This window comes from Heloderma suspectum, chromosome 4 (genome assembly GCF_057233095.1).
Source record: "Heloderma suspectum isolate Gila_16-S chromosome 4, 16-S_ref, whole genome shotgun sequence".
NCBI classification, from domain to species: Eukaryota; Metazoa; Chordata; class Lepidosauria; order Squamata; family Helodermatidae; genus Heloderma; species Heloderma suspectum.
In genome coordinates this window covers 282,032,519-282,049,947 of record NC_139461.1, presented here as the reverse complement: position 1 = coordinate 282,049,947, position 17,429 = coordinate 282,032,519, and the positions used below count along the sequence as shown (strand labels likewise).

Sequence of the window (17,429 nt, the reverse complement as noted above, 5' to 3'; positions counted from 1 at the left end):
AGCTGTGAAACACACAACTAACATTTCACTTCTCCCCTCTCCCACCATTCTATGCTTTACAACTGCTTCTACATTCCTGATATGTTAGGACAATGATGATAACTGTTTTCATATATATATATATATATATATATATATATATATATATATTCAGAGCATGTGCAGTTTGGCATTTTAAACTCACTTACATCATAGCACCCTCATGACTACAGGAATATATGGAGTTTCCTTCTACTGCCCTGATGCCTGCATCACCTGCCACTCCCTGGGTGGTCATTAGAGATGGGGGGGGGGCTTGGATCTTGGACCCAAGATCCAGTCCTAGCTGTGCCACTGCTTCCAAGAGGCAACTGGTGGGCTGTCATGGGAAAGAGAATGTAGAAGCAGGTGGCTATGAACCAGCCAAGGGCTTCTCCCATCTTCTTAGGTTCGCATATATCTGATACTGGAACTGGGATGGGAGGAAAGTGCCTGGATCTATGGATTGTGGGGAAGTAAGGTTGGGGATGCAGAAGGTTAAATTCCCCTCACTCATGGACCTCGTTTGATATTAAAACTATATCTTTATCTCTCTCTCTCTCTCTCTCTCTCTCTCTCTCTCTATACACACACACCTGTCCCAGCTTTACATGTGAAAGGAGTAGACACGTGAACAGAAAACATGGCTCTGGCCCTCAAATGTTCTTCCCAGTGATAAAGCAGCATGCTCTTTGGCCCCAAAATAGCAAGAACGTGATTTATATCAAGAAGGGACTCTATATAAAAGTGGTGGTGAGGAAACTGCACAAAGGCTTCCGACGGGAAAATAGAGCTCACAAAAATAGTAAGAACATGATTAATATCAAGAAGAGACTCTATATAAAAGTGGTGGTGAGGAAATCGCACAAAGGCATCCGATGGGAAAATACAGCTCAGTGCTGAAAAAGAGGATTGGCAACAATATATTGCTAGACTGTGCCACTGTTATCTAGCAAACAGAATCAGAGATTAGGACAAACAGAAAGTAATATTTCTCAGTGTCTGAGGCAGTAAATCTTATTCCCCTTAAGAAATGTGTTGCAGCCACAGAAAAGCCAAGAGACAAAAGTTTAGCAGCCCTGCAAAATATCTTAACAGAACATTATGCTTTGAAGCTAAGCATTATTGTGGAATGTTTTAAATTCCGTAAGAATATGAGAAAAGAAAGGGAGAATATATATCTGAGCTCAAAATGCTAGTGAATACTGTTCATTTGGCAACATGTCCTGGAGGAAATGTTGAGAGATAGATTTGTTTGTGGAGTGAATTATGAGAAAATTCAACGGCAGCTGCTGGCAACAGAAAAACTGACCTGTGGCCAAGAACTGTAGAACTGGCAACAGCTATGGAAGTTGCAGAGAGAAACTTTAAAAGATTTGTATCTAAAAACACACACACAATAACAACAACAACATCCAGTTTGCCTCCATAAACAAAATGCAAAGCCCGACACAAAAAACTTTAGGCTATTTAATGGTGTCTGGAAAAGATTGGTTTGAAAGAACAAAATGTCCTAGTACCTAAAGACTGGACATGTTCAGAACACTCCTGTCTATGTTTACTTGGACATAAGTCCCATTGCATTCAATATGTCTCACTGCCAGGTAAGATTGCATAGGATTGCAGCCTTAGCCAGAAAAGACACGTAGAGTGGCTATGTGTCCTCTTTTACAGAGGACAGTCCTCTATTTGAAGGGCTGCTAGAGCACAGTTGGCTATTTGAAAGCATCATCTGTCTGAAGGGCTTTCCTGTCCAATTCCAGTTTAAAAATAAAGAACCATAAGTAGTGTTGCCCATAATCAGTTAGCACCTGGACAGCAGACTGAGCAAGTCACACAGGACACCTGGTCACTCTTCCATACTATGGTGAGATGTATTGCATTTCTGTCGGAGGGAGCAATCCTATGCAGATCGATGGTTGCCTCTGACCCCGGGGGCAACTGCCTATCCACCGCAGGTGGGAGGAGTGGTGAGGAGCAGATCTCTTCCACGCTCCCACCACCCTGCTTTCATGGCTCGACAGTTGATTTTGGCTATCTAGCTGTGGGACCTTGGAGTACGGAGGGGTGGGGGAGGCTGGATGACAGATAGGAAGTGTCGTACTGGCACTTCTGACCTCCCTGCCCCACCCCCAGGAACGCCCCGTTTTCCCTGCTCCGTGCTGCTCTCACGAGTGAGGAGCATGGGGCCAATCTACAAGGCAGCGCGGGAGGGGTGGAGGCCAGTTCCTGGGAACCAACCAATCCTATGTCTGTCTAGCTGCTGACTAGCAGCCATAGGATTGTGCCCTAAATTATAAAATTATTTCTAAATTTGCATCTATACATATAAATAACATTCATTTTTGATGCAATTCTCTGACCTCTTTTGTTCTGTTTTTGGTGAAGAATTTCCTCTTTTTTGGTGGCTCATAAGTGCCCCCCCCCATAGAGGGGCTTATCAAGAAGCACAACAAGGCCATGGGAGTGCAGTGCACCCCACCACCCCAGAAAGGACAAGGGAGGAAGCTGAAACATGACTAACTACAGGAGGAACAGAGGGGCACTCCATACTGTGCAACAGAAAAAATGGAACCTTATGAAATAATTATACTTAAATAATTGAGATGGCGGGGTGTGTGTGCGTTCTGCTACAATAGTTAATGAAAAGACCTGTAAACAGTGTAAAGTGAAACTGGGGAGCTACACTGCATCCCTGTCTAATATATAAAAACCATTGTTATAAAAGGAATAAGGTCAGGCTTGTTGGGTCTAAACTGGCTAAAACAATTCAGTGGGTTGGGAAGATGGGAACACTGGACTTGAAGAAAATGGCAGCAGTATAGGAATTTCTGGGTGCTCATCGTGCAGTGTTCCAAGCAGGGTTACATACCTGGAGGAAGAAGGAATAATTTCCCCTGTGTATTTGTTAAGAGTGGGCAACATCCATAGAACCTACCAGGTAGGATCATGTACATCTGTGGGGACTACATAATATGCCGCGTCTCCAAGCCTGTTAACTACTGCCATTCTATGTACAGAGAAACCTGCTTCCTGTGTTTGCTGGGGTCAGTACTACAGCAATTTGGACATGCCCAATGTTTACCCACACATGGAACTGGAGGAGTGTGTGGATAGTGTTGTTATATGGTTTAATCACAAGGTGGCATTGGACTTAGTTGTAGGGATGGACGAAAGGGACTTACCTGGTCCCGCAGCTTGCTTTGCGGTGGGGGGGAGGCGCTTCAGTTCTCCCCCCGAAGTTCAGGCGAGGGGGGGGGAGGCACCCTGCCTCGCCCGGCCGAAATACAGACCGGGGGGGAGGCGCCCCATCCCTCGCCGCTGAAATTCAGGCCGGGGAGGAGCGCCCCGTCTACCCGGCCGCGAAAAAAAAAAGGAAAGTAAAAAACAACAACACACACCCGTGATAGGCTGCGTAACGATTTACATAGCCTATCACGGCTTCATTGACTATGCTAAAGTCTTTGATTGTGTTGATCACAACAAACTGTGGCAAATTCTTAAAGAGATGGGAGTACCAGACCACCTTACCTGTCTCCTGAGAAACCTGTACGAGGGTCAAGAAGCAACTGTAAGAACCGGTCATGGAACAACCGATTGGTTCAGAATTGGGAAAGGAGTACGGCAAGGCTGTATATTGTCGCCCTGCTTATTTAACTTATATGCAGAGTACATCATGAGAAACGCCGGGTTGGATGAATCACAGGTCGGAATTAAGATTGCCGGGAGAATTATCAACAACCTCAGATACGCAGACGATACCACCCTAATGGCAGAAAGTGAAGAGGATCTAAAGAGCCTCTTGTTGAGGGTGAAAGTGGAGAGCGCAAAAGCTGGTTTGAAACCCAACATTAAAAAAACTAAGATCATGGCATCTGGCCCCATCACTTCCTGGTATATAGAAGGGGAAGAAATGGAAGCAGTGACAGATTTTATTTTCTTGGGCTCCAAGATCACCGCAGACGGTGACTGTAGCCATGAAATTAAAAGACGCTTGCTCCTTGGCAGGAAAGCTATGGCAAACCTAGACAGCATAGTAAGAAGCAGAGTCATCATGCTGACAAAGGTTCGTATAATCAAAGCTATGGTTTTCCCAGTAGTAACATATGGCTGTGAGAACTGGACTATAAGGAAGGCTGAGCGCCGAAGAATTGATGCTTTCGAACTGTGGTGCTGGAGAAGACTCTTACGAGTCCCCTGGACTGCAAGGAGGTCCAATCAGTCCATCCTAAAGGAAATCAACCCTGACTGCTCATTGGAAGGACAGATACTGAAGCTGAAGCTCAAGTATTTTGGCCACCTAATGCGAAAAGAAAACTCCCTGGAAAAGACCCTGATGCTGGGAAAGATTGAAAGCAAAAGGAGAAGGGGACGGCGGAGGATGAGTATGAACTTGAGCGCATTCCGGGAGAGAGAGGAGAACAGGAAGGCCTGGCGTGCTAGGGTCCATGGGGTCACAAAGAGTCAGACATGACTTAACGACTGAACAACAACAGTACCCAAGCAACTTGTAGAACCTTGAAAGAAAGGTTACAGACACTTGCTTTTTGCCACCCTAGCTCACTGCAGGCAGTACATTAAAAAAAACACAGCCACTGAGCTCATCTTAGTGCCCCATTCAGCTCATTTTGCTGCCCCCCTCAGCTTGGCGCCCTGGGCAACAGCCCAGCTCACCCATCCCTAAGGCCGGCCCTGGGCATAGGATCCAGAAACAGGCTACTGCACACAGAAGGCTACCATTTCCAGAACAGGACTTCCTGTGTCCTCTCCTCCCCCCTGCAGCCCCCCATGTGCCCTCCACATCTCCTCTGGAGTGGGGAGGAGAGGATTCAGGGCAGTCCCATTCCACGAGCGATAGCCTTCTGCATGAAGTAGCCAATTTCTGGATCCAGCTCTTTGGTGGAGATAGAGACTTCATTCATAAGTGAGCTGTAGTACATCCCTGTTTCCCTTCTGCAAGATGCTGCTCTTTAACAAAGATTCAGAAGATGGCACTTTGGGGGCAGGGAGGGAAGGGGAAACAGGGCTTCCATTCCTTTAAAAGCTGCCTGATAATCAGAAATGTAACAGGTAAATTGAATTCCTGGCATCTCCAGCCAGGAAAAAGCTTAACCTGTTGACTTTCTGCCTTGTTAAAGGCAAAGGAGACCTGCCTGGTGAAAGCTGGTGATTCTAGCCCAAGCTTCTCTAACCTGGTGCCCTCCAGGTGTGTTGGGAACTACCATCAACATCTAGGGCCTTCCTCCAAGTGCCTCCCCCAAGGGAGGCTTGGAAGGTGGAAACAAGGGAGAGGGCCTTCTTGGTGGTGCCCCCCGACTATGAACTCCCCACTGCGGCCCACCAACACTGTCATCTTTTTGATGCCAGATGAAGACTGCCCTCTACTCCCAGGCATTTTATAGCATATGATAGAGCACTTATGTCAGCTGTCTTGAACATAACGTATCTCTTCAAATAAAAAGACCTGGCAGGAGAAAAAGGCATTTGCCTGTCACCAGAAAGGTACCAATATAGATGCAATACAAGTCTTTCCAGGGAAACAAATCCAAAAGTGGGGAACCACAACTTCTTCAGTTGCCAGTCATCTCACCTCAGACTTGCAAGGCCACCTGGAGGAAGACCTCCAAAGCTTATCTCAGTGGCATGTGTAGGTTGAGGTGATGTGGGAGGGTGCCAGCCAAAGGTCAGATAAAAATAAGCATGTCTCCACACAACACAGCATAAGTTTATGGACTTCGTTAAAGGATGTGATGATAAATCGGCCTGTCAGTGCTATTAGACGGAGAAATGAGGCATCCATGTCCAGAAGCACAGAGATCAGAGATGCAGGAAGCAAACAGTAGGGGAAAGCCTTAATCTTAATGCCTTGCTTGTCAGTTTCTAATCCCATAGGCATCTGGTTGGCCAGCATTGCAACAGAATGCTGAATTGGAGGAGCCCTCAGTCTCAGCTAGCAAGGCAAATGCAGTGTTCCAATATAGAATCCTTGTTTATCAGACTCCATGCGACCTCACTGCTGCCAAAGCAAGCATTCATGCCAGAAATAGACTCATACCAGGCATACGTTAACCTCAATAATGTTATCAAAAACATCACAAGCAAAAGCTGTTGCTGATAAATAATGGGCAATTTTCGATGGACTTCCTTCCTTCGATGGTTTAAAGCAGGCTTTCCCTACCAATGCAGTCTCCAGATGCATTAGATTGCTACTCCCATAATTCTCAGACAGCATGCTGGGAGTGTTTATGCTGGCTGGGAATTATGGGAGTTGCAATCCAGCACATCTGGAGGCGAAGAGCTCGAGGAAGGCTGATATAAAGTCATTCATCTGAGATAAGAGAAAAAATGTCATGAAAGCTAGTAGACCCTGGTCTTGATTCAAAGGCATTTAGTACTGAGAAACTCTCATTGCCATAATTCAAAGTGGGCATCAATGTTCTGACTAGTATTTGCTCAGTAACATCTGCATGGTAGAATTGTGTAATCTGTGTATACAGTCAAGGCCAGAAATATTGGAACAAGGGTAACTGTTTTGGCAGTTGGCCTCTGTACACCACCACATTGAAGTTGAAAGGAAACACACCCAGATGGGAGCGAAGTCAGGACTTTCAGCTGTAATTCAAGGGGTTTGACAAAAGTGGGGCACTAACCATTCAGGAAGGACAGCCAGTGGCATACACACACTCCCATCATTGGTGGCTCATAAGTAATGGAACAAACCAACATCATTTCAAACTTAAGGATCGCCTTTAATACCTGGATGAAAATCCTTTGCAGACAATGACTGCCTGAAGTCTGGAACCCATGGACATGACCAAATGCTGAGTTTCCTCCCTCGAGATGCTTTGCCAGGCCTTTACTGCAGCTGCCTTCAGCTGCTGCTTGTTTGTGGGTCTTTCTGCCTTCAGTCTTGTCTTCAGTAAGTGAAAAGCATGCTCTGTTGGGTTGAGATCAAGTGACTGACTTGGCCATTGAAGAACATCCCACTTCTTTGCCTGGAGAAACTCTTGGGTAGCTTTTGCTGTATGTTTTGGGTCATTATCCATCTGCAATATGAAGCGGCGTCCTCTCAGTTTGGCAGCATTCGGCTGAATCTGAGCAAAACGTATAGCCCTATACACTTCAGAATTCATCCTGCTGCTTTGATCAGCAGTCAGGTCATCAATAAACACCAGTGACCCGGTTCCACTGGCAGCCATACATGCCCATACCATAACACTGCCTCCACTATGTTTGACAGATGATGAGGTATGCTTTGGATCATGAGTTGTTCCTTTCCTTCTCCATACTTTTCTCTTTCCATCATTCTGGTACAAGTTAATCTTGGTTTCATCAGTCCAAAGAATCTTATTCCAGAACTGGGCAGGCTTTTTTAGGTGTTTGCTGGCAAAGGCTAATCTGGCCTTTCGGTTCTTGAGCATTACCAGTGGTTTGCACCTTGTTGTGAAGCCTCTGTATTTACATTCATAAAGCTGTCTCTTGACTGTAGATGTTGACAGTGACATGCCTACCTCTGCAAGAGCGTTCTTGACCTGGCTAGATGTTGTGAAAGGGTTCCTCTTCACCATGAACAGAATTCTGCGGCCATCCACTTTAGTTGTCTTCCGTGGTCTTCCAGGCCTTTTGCTGTTGCTGAGCTTGCCAGTTAATTCCTTCTTTTTCAGGATGTTCCAAACTGCTGTATTGGCCACTCCCACTGTTTTTGCCATCTCTCTGATGGGTTTATTTTGTTTCCTCAGCCTAATGATGGCCTCCTTCACTCACATGGACACCTCTTTGGACCTCATGTTGGGGGTTCCAGAGAACAGCTACCAAATGCAAATGTAACACCCTGAACCACCTCCAGGCCTTTTATCTGCTTGATTGGTCACACCTGGAAACAGGCCACACCTGGCCATGCAGCTGCTTGTCAGCCATTCGTTCCATTACTTATGGGCCACCAACGATGGGTGTGTGTGTATGCCACTGGCTGTCTTTCCTGAATGGTTAGTGCCCCACTTTTGTCACACCCCTTGAATTACAGCTGAAAGTCCTGACTCCGCTCCCATCTGGGTGTGTTTCCTTTCAACTTCAATATGGTGGTGTACAGAGGCCAGCTGCCAAAACAGTTATCCTTGTTGCAATATTTCTGGCCCTGACTGTATACAGCACTTCAGACCCATGATATGATACATCTGCCAGTGCACATTGGTGGCAGTCATCCAGACCTTCAGCTCTCCTTGCTTTCTCCTGGACTGTTTCTTTGGGTCATGGGTTGATTCCAGATTTAGTCATACATAGGGCTTCTCCACATGACGCTTTTATCCCGTGATTTACCTCTCCTCCTCCTCCTCCTCCTCCTTCCAGATTCTTTGTGGGATTTTAAATCAGCTCTTTACACAGCTGGTTTTTCTTTACTGCATAACGCTACTTGCCATTCATTCATTCATTCATTTCATTTCATTTCATTTCTATACTGCCCAATAGCTGAAGCTCTCTGGGCGGTTCACAATTTACACTGGTGGGTGGAGCCTGGCAGGATGTTATCAGATGTCAGCAGCACTGTACGCCCCCTGTCCACCCCCTCTGGGGTAGACCCTCCCCCTTTCAGCATGAACTTCCACTGCCTCCGATTACTACCTCGGCAACTTCTATATACAATCCACAGTACTTTTGGAACGACAGAAGTCTCTCCCCCGTCCCTGCTGCCAGTGTGCACAAGTCAGTATTGTCCCCATACAAGCAAGCAGTACCACTTTTCTCTTTTGTGTATACACTGGGAGAGGGGATTGAGGGGACTGAGTGGAAAGGGGCTGCATGTGCTCACATTTGCCTGTAGCATGTAGGGGCCATTGCAACACACACACCCTTGCTGCCCATGTGCTTAGGCATCCCTGAGATGTGGAGCTAAGCATGGCTTGGCTCCATTTTGCTCCTGTCCCTCACTCAGTTTTTTGTCTTCCCCCAAATGTCAAGCAGGCCAAGGGTTTCCTGGTGCCACCAAGAAACCCCATGGACATTGCAGGCAGGTGGATTGGCAACTGGGAGACAAACAGTGATGTCTGTGTTCTCAGCCATAATGTGCAATGCTGCTCTGCCAGAAAACAGTAATGAATGGCAAGGAGGCAGAAGGGTGCAGGCGCAGCGGGGTGACACTCTCACTCTGTTGTCATCATAACTGCATTGCCCCCACACATAGCCTAATTTTGCCATTGCACCAGTACACAGGCTGGTGCTGGCACTTTCATGGCGTGACGAGAGAAAATATCACATTTTGCCCATTATGAAATAGCATTGGAAAAGCAGGGGGAAAGAGAAGAACAACCAGTGGAGGACAACGACATCATGTAAGGGACCCAGAAAACTCCATGGCTGAGGAATGGCAAAACACCAGGGTAGAGACACTGTTAGAGTAGAATCATAGAATAGTAGGGTTGGAAGGGGCCTACAAGGCCATCGAGTCCAACCCCTTGCTCAGTGCAGGAATCCAAGTCAGAGCATCCCTGACAGATGGCTGTCAGCCTCATCTTGAATGCCTAGACACATTGAAACCAATGGGACTAAAGTTAAGCATCACTATGTTAAGTCCCATTGATTTCGATGGGTCTACTCTAAGTAGGGCTGTAGCCGCTTTGGGGCTTCCATGGCAGGCCCAATTTGGTTTGGGCTGATTCGGGCCCCCCGATCCACCTCGGCCCCACACCCAAAGCGGAATTCAGATCCACCACCCCCTGACGCCCCCGTGCAAACCCCCAGCCCCTTACCTGGGCCATCGCCGCCTGCCACCACTGCAGCCGTTATCACCACTGCTATTGCTTCTGCCGCTATCGCAGCCACCATTATCACTGCCACTGCCGCCTATTTTTTAAAATGCCGACTCCCAGCAGCAAGAGCCGGCACACGTCCAGGGCTCAGGAGCTGGTGGTGGTGGGGAGTGGTGGCAATTACAGCAGTGGCGATAGCGGCGGCAACAGTGGCGGCGGCGGCGACTCCTGTGGTGGCTCAGGTAAGGAGCTGGAGGTGCTGGCGTGGCTGGGCCAGGTTGCCACAGCTCCAAAGTGCACCGAAGCGCTTCAGAGAGCCCCTGGCCTGCTTCGGGTTGCTTAGTGCCCCCTCCGCTTCGCCTCGGAAGGGGTCCAAAGCAGCCTGAAGCAGCACGCTTCGACTCAGGGTTCAGGCCTCAGGGTTAAGCGGCGCACAGCCCTAACCCTGGCCTGCTTCAGGTTGCTTAGTGCCCCCTCCGCTTCGCCTCGGAAGGGGTCCAAAGCAGCCTGAAGTGGCCTGCTTCGACTCGGGGTTCGGGCCTCAGGCTGCAGCGGCGCACAGCCCTACCTCTAAGTATGACTAACCAACCCTGAATTTGCTGTATCATCAGCTGAACGTTTCAGATTATCAGTAAAGACCATCGCCATTGCCAAAAATAGTGTGGGTGGGTGCAAGAGAAATGTGTACCCAGTCCTCCAATCTTTCCAGTTGCTACAGGTGCATATGTACTGGCATCAATATAGAAAATTATCTTTAAAACACACACACACACACACACACACACACACACACTAAAATCCAACATCAGTGTTAGCCCAAAGTAAAGGCCAAAGTAGATGTAATGTTAATGTCAGGGCTCAGCTTCAGCACTGCACTGAGCCTTGTAGATTATAGCCAGGATTTGATTAGAGGTAGCCTGGGAGGGCTTGGGCCTATTCAGCCTCTAGAATGTCAGCATCTGTGTGAACTTATTTCTGTCAGTGTTCTCAGAACAGAGCCAGGGAGAGTCACCTTGGCAGGCAGGGAGGCTGGAAGCTGTCCATGAGAACCTGACAGAGGTGGGGTGGGGATTGCAGAAGGGGCACCCAGCCGTCACTACTGGAGGGCTGAGCACTGACACCATGTTTAGACAGGGGTCTTGCTGAAAGGCCAAAGGCCCTTGTCTGTCAAGGGATCTGGAGAGGGTGTCCTACCAATATGACAGGCCTAAACAACACCACACCCATAGAGAGTCCAACTTTCAATCTTTTGTTGGTAACTCCAGGCCACATGGTCGAGGCCTATCAAGAGCAAGGGAAGGGTAAACCCAGACACACAGGGCGTTCTGTGCCACTGCTTTCACATTGGTAACTCCACACTGCAGAGGAAAGTCCAAAAGTCGTAGACAAACCCAGCCTGCCAGTACGCTGAGCTGATGAAAAACAAAGACTATCGATGGCAGCCGCCATCTTAAAAGACACATTTCCCCCCTTCTCTTTCATGCAGGAGGAAAGCCTCCCCTAAGATGACTGCTATGACACATGCACATACCATCCCAAGGCAAACTAAGTGTGCGTCTTGCTTCAGAAATATTGTTTTTATCCATATGAGAATTTATGCAAAGTTGATAGATTAATCAACTAACACTCATAGGATTAACTGATTATGGTTTTCTTAAATTTATCATCCACGAGAGTGCTCCCCCCGTCTATGCGTATAATGGATCTGGACAAGTTGAGCCTTGTCTATACCTGGACTAGCGAAATGGATAAGTATATGTCCGTACACTTTTTGTGCCCATGAAGTCTAGAACGAGCTAATATACAAGACACAGATGCTGACTAGAGGACCTACCAGCAGTAATTGTCACAGTTCCACAGCTACTGGCACTCTCAGACCAGCAGTTCTCCACTGTGCCAACCAGAGACACTGGGCCACTGAGCACAGCCGTCTTTGTTCGGCATGTACACACAAGCCCACAAGAGTTCAGGCATGTGCACGAGCCTCAGTCTGTTGCTCTCAGCCAGGTGCTGCATTACCATTAGTGCCACTGTTGTGAGGAGGAATGAGCAACAGGCAAGCTTTGCCATGCCAGCCCTGCAGCTGGCCCACTGGCTGCCCACATCAGACTCCAAGCTCTTCCACGTGTTCATGCATCAGGGTGGGTCTGGGGTCTGTGTGAGGAGATTCCACTGCAAATCTCTTACAAGACTTGGACAAGGAGATTTAAAAAACAACTAGCCATCATATTTTGCTTTGCCTGAACCAGAGGGACAAGTGACCCAGTAGCAATTCCTGAGAGCGCATAGGAGCAGCATAAATACATTCTGTCTACTCTTGGTAGTCCAGAAGTGGGCCATGTACAGGTATGGGAATCAGACAAGTACAGCTTTCTGAAAACTATCAGCCATATTTTGCTGCACTGATGTGGCCAGTATTCTAGGTAGGAGATCCAAATAGACAGCAATTTCACACCACCCACAGAACTGGCAGACGTGCAACCCATGTGCTAAAGTAGCGAACATGATATAAGGTCCTAGCAAGTGGGGATTTCTGAAAACCAGCAACCATATTTTGCTGTGTCTGGACTCCTCAGCCACAGATTGTATGCCAAGAAGGGAATCATGACCCGGCACCATTTCTGACAACCCAGAAGATGATGGAAGCACATTCGATCCCTTTTTGGTACTCCAGAATGGGCTAACATATAGGAGACAGCCGGCCCAAACTGCACTTCAATGCAAAGTTCTCTCAAACGGTGAGCACCCCTTTCCACTGCTGTTGACTGAAGACCCCTCTCCATCACTTGACTTGGTGGGTACCAGAGGGGTCATTAACAACCAGTAGACCCATGGGGTCACGAAGAGTCGGACACGACTGAACGACTGAACAACAACAACAAGACCCAAGGAGGGATGCTTCTCATGTTGCCAAATTCTGATAAGGAAGCCAGTTCAGTGTAAGCATTAATGCATTCCTCACAGGTGTGGGTCACAATATGCAGTGATGCTATGCACATGTCAACTTTATGCGGCAGACGCATCGGGAAGCCAGTCCCAGCTTTTCAGCTGGTGCATCCCCAACCTTTGGCAACACGTGAAGCACTCTTCCTATCTCCAGTGCAGCTTTCCCTAAGCCGGTGCCTTCCAGATGTGTCAGACTACAACTCCCATCATGTCCAGGCAGAATGGCCATTGGCAATTCCTCATCACCCAGAAGGCAGAAGGGCAACCTATGTGCTAAAGCAGTAAGCAAGTTAACCATTGGCCATGCTGGCTGGGAACGATGGCTGCTGTAGACCAACACATCTGGAGGGCACCAGGTTGGGGAAGGTGGCTCTAGTGGCTACTTCTGGCCCACCAAACTCAACAGTGAAGGAGAATACAGTGAATATTTTCTTATTCGGATCCTACAGCATGATGTAGAACGTGGAAACTGCGGGCAAATAAAAACAAGAGTGTATGGTGAGAACCAGCAACTTCGCACCGGCAATGAAATCCAGGGAACTTTATAAAAAGTTCAAAGCAGAGGCACTGGAGGGGGCGGCAGATCCACCCCTCTACCGGCCCCCAGAGGCCCCTGCCTATCTTTCCCCTTCCCGCTTTCACTTTCGGGCCCCTCCTTTAAAGTCCTCCGGCGTCCCGCCCCCTTCTCTTCTCTTCTCCCCTCCGTCCAAGTCCCCGCGCTCGGACGTCTCGCAGTGCTCCGGGAGCAACTCCAACCCGCCGGGCTCTTGCAGCGCTGGAAAGTCGGCCGGCAGAGACGTCTCCGCAAGCGCGACCCCAGCACGTCGGAAGGCGACGGTTTGGCTTTCCGAGTCAGGTCACCGGGGAGTGGGAAGGCGGCGATCGGGGTCGACGGCGCGCCAAACAGGAGCCCCCGAGCGAGGGCAGCGGCGTCGATCCCGCGGCGTGCCTTCCCTCTCCGCCGTCCGCTGGCCCGTCGAGGGAAAAGGGCTGCACGCGTTCCGCGCCCCGTCGACCTCAGCCGTTTCCCTGCCCTCCCCAGAGCTCCCACGCGTCTCACGCCACGAGTTCTCTCCCGCGAAGCCGCGTGGCTCTGCTTCCCCCTGCGACTTCCCTCCTACTGCATCCGCCGCCCACCCAGGTCTGAATTCCCGATCCCAGACCGAAGCTCGGAGGGCCCCGCGAAGCGCCCATTCGCGTCTCCACTCGCGCAGCCTCCTTTCCCGCAGCTCCCCTCGAGAATTCAGAGACCCACCCCGCAGGGACAGGCCCCCCGATGCGGCTGCTCCTTGCCCGCCTTTCACCCCAGAAGAATCTCCTTCCCTAGGCCCCTTCCCTTGCCCGCCCGCTGCAGGGTCGTCATGGAGGCGAGGGAAGGTGCCAACGCCAGTCTCGAGGACGCCACCTCGAACCTCGAGATCCTGTGCCCGGTGAACACGGAGTTCACCCAGTGGTTTCTGCCCTCCTTTTACCTGGTCGTGTCTGTGCTGGGGCTCTGCGGGAACGGCCTGGGCTTGTGGAACTTGTGTGCGAGCTCTCGGAAGAGCAGCTGGAGCGCCCTAGGCGTGCTGCTGTGCAACTTAGGGGTGGCGGACTTGCTGTACGTGGTCACCCTGCCCTTCCTGGTGTCCTATTATCTCCAGGGCCGGGTGTGGCTCTTTGGCAGAGGCTGGTGCCGGCTGACTCGGCTGCTCTTCCACCTCAACCTTTACGCCAGCATTGGCTTCCTCACCTGCATCAGCGTGCATCGCTACCTGGGCATCGTGCACCCGCTGAGGATGCTGGGGAGGTGCCAGGCGCTTGGCCCTTCGGTCTCCCTCAGCGTCTTGGTCTGGGGCTGGGTGATCGCTCAGCTCTCTCCCGATTTCATCTTCACCAAAATGGACCGCACGGGCATGAAGTGCCACGACACGACTGAGCACAAGAACCTGGGCACCTACCTGCCGTATATCCTGGCCATCACAGTGACCGGCTTTGTCATCCCTTTTCTCATCATCATTGGGTGTTACTGCCACGTGGTCGTGGTCCTACGGAAGAACCAAAACGTGGATCCCACCCTCAAGCGGAGGAGCATCAAATTGGTGGTTCTGGTGACGGTGCTTTTCTCCGTCTGTTTCCTTCCCTATCACATCTTTAGGAACCTGAACTTGCTGTCCCGTAAGTGGCAGCTCCAGGGATCCTGCACGCAGACTTTGAGGAACATCTATGTCTCCTACCAAGTCACCCGAGGTTTGGCCAGCCTCAACAGTGCCCTGAACCCCCTGCTGTATCTGATGGCCAGCGAGGATCTTGCGACACGATTAAGGGCTTTCGGTCAAAGGATCGGACAGGGCCTGCGGTCCCTTTGGCACAGAAAAGCCCGGCAGCACTTAGACCAAAATAAATTAAGCATTATGCTCAATGAAGAATGTGAGGAGGTGTCGGATGATCTCTGAGTTGATTTAAAAAAACAATAAAACTGGTATATCCTCAATGCCTGCACAGGCTTCCCTCCTTTGCCATGTCCCTTTCTCTCTGAGTCGAGAGAGATATTTTTAAGAGAATTGAAAGTGGCACGACAGAGGGATGATTGCATATGGGTTTGAAGCAGATCTTTGAAGTGCTACACAAACTAGGGAAAGTTGTGAACAGAGTTAGCGGTGGGATAAATGTGGTATTTGCACACTGCCAGAAGGGAAAAGCTTATCAAAACATGTATAATGCACAGCTATGTGTGATAGCCTGACACCTTTAATATTCACCTGAATTATTCATTTACTCAGTTTGATAGCCCTGCACCTGTTTATTCATTATATGTCTGTTCACTGTGGCTGGAGTTGTGTTCCTTTGACGCCAATGGGATTTTTAAGCAGCCTAACTATTTTGCAGGATTGCAGATACTATGTACCTATACGTGTAGCACCACTTCTTTGTGGAAAACAAATGCAGGAATCATAGCAGGAAATATATCTCGATACCTTTAGTATACATGCCTTTCCATTATCTGTGAAAAATTCTATTTCTCCTTGCTGGAGATAGCATGCCAAAGTCATTCAAAATGGCAATCAGTATAGGTTCAGGATTTGAAATAGTTTGTTGGCACTTCCTCACCCACCTCCCACCCACCCCTTTTAGGCTATCAAGGACTAGTATAGGTATTGGGGGGGAAAGTGGGCTATGTAAAAATGTTTGAGGGCTAGAAACATGTGGACTTGTTTTTGAAAGGTTATGTTATGGTGTTACACTGAATCAAAATGTGCACATAGTATCCTGAAGTGATGATGTCAGTTGGGTTATAATCTTAAACACACCTGGGAGTAAGTCCCATTAAACTCAGTGGGACTTACTTTTGAGAAGACATGTATAGGATTGCACTGTCAGTGTTGCTTAATGCATGTTAACATAAATGACATTATTATGGTGACCGTGAAAACTCTAGCAACAGATAGCTGTGCTGGGGTTATTGACTCATTTATACAAATTCCTTTATTTCTTATGATAAGATTTCTAAATGGAGAATTAAATATATTTTCTAAATTTGTTTCAGGCACATTAAAAAGACTGCATTTGTTTGATTTTGGATGGCTGGAAGACGTAATGTTAATCTGTCATGGGAAAGACTGAACCTCCAGGGCTAAAGTCAAGACCTTGAGCTCCAAGGTCAAATAATCACAGCTGAGGTGCCATTAGCCTCTATTGCACGGAGAAAGCATGACAGTCACCATCCAGAACAAGCCACCTGCTTATGTTATATACAGGAACAGGAGCTATTTACCAGTTAGATAAAGAGGGCAAAATCTACTTGTATGGTATCCAGAAAAACTGGCAGCTTAACTTAATGGTCTGGTTGGTTTGGTTTCTTTAACAACAAGTACTTGTGACTCAGAAAACACCTCCTTGCTCCATGTCTTCCAGAATCAGTTATTTTTAAATAATAATAATAATAATAATTAGTAATAATAATAATAATACCCACCTGTAGGGTTTTTTCCCCCCTGTCACTCCCTCATATTTGAATCTTGACTTTTCTTCAAGGAGCTTGGTGGGGGGCACACTTGGGATTATTCCATTTTATCTTGACAACAGTCTTGTGAGGTAGGTCAGGCTGAAAGAGAGAGGGAGAGAGAGGGAAAGAGAGAGAGACTGAGACTGGATCAGGGTCAACCAATGAGTGCACCTTTCTTGTGAACAATCATTTCCCAACAGATAAAGCGATAACTGGTGTTGATGTGGCTAGAAGAAGGTACAGGCCTTTGAACTGTATCCAAGTCTCTACTGGGCAGAATGGAAAACTCACTCTGTTTTTCAGCTATTTTGGGAGAACAAGATAGCATACTAATGTAAAGGTAATTAGTCACTATAGGCAGCCAAGGAATAATCACAAAACATTTAGCACTTCATACACATTAATCAGGAGGAAATTGTTTAATGTTCAAGCAGCCAATATTTTTATGTAACACATTTTATTTGGTATCCAACGAAGTCAAGTGTTTTACTTCTACTTACATGATTTAAAAGTACTGAAGAGGCTCCTGGTTACAACAGCTTAGACTCAGAAGTCAGACTGGTGTTCTTGGGAGAAATTATTTTCTGACCAATTTTTTTTGTTCTGTACAAGTTCATACAACATTTTGGGGGCTGTTTTTATGGAAGTATATATTAGTAAGGTTTCTGGCACATTTTAGGTACGTTCTATGCTAAACCTTCCTCAATCTGGTGCTTTCCAGATATGGAGTACAATTC

At 48.0% G+C, this 17,429-nt stretch overlaps 1 protein-coding gene across 1 annotated transcript; it reads left to right on the top strand.

Annotated features, from left to right (window-relative positions):
• The first annotated feature begins 14,068 nt into the window (after nt 1–14,068).
• On the top strand, nt 14,069–16,234 carry LOC146348784 (P2Y purinoceptor 1-like). The gene has a single exon (XM_084848391.1). The coding sequence runs from the start codon at nt 14,069–14,071 to the stop codon at nt 15,140–15,142; it is 1,074 nt and encodes a 357-aa protein (XP_084704517.1). The 3' UTR covers nt 15,143–16,234.
• The last annotated feature ends 1,195 nt before the right edge of the window (nt 16,235–17,429 follow it).

What these genes read in the sequence shown, in the direction of transcription:
- LOC146348784 (XM_084848391.1), top strand. Translation starts at nt 14,069, where the DNA reads ATGGAGGCGAGGGAAGGTGCCAACGCCAGTCTCGAGGACGCCACCTCG.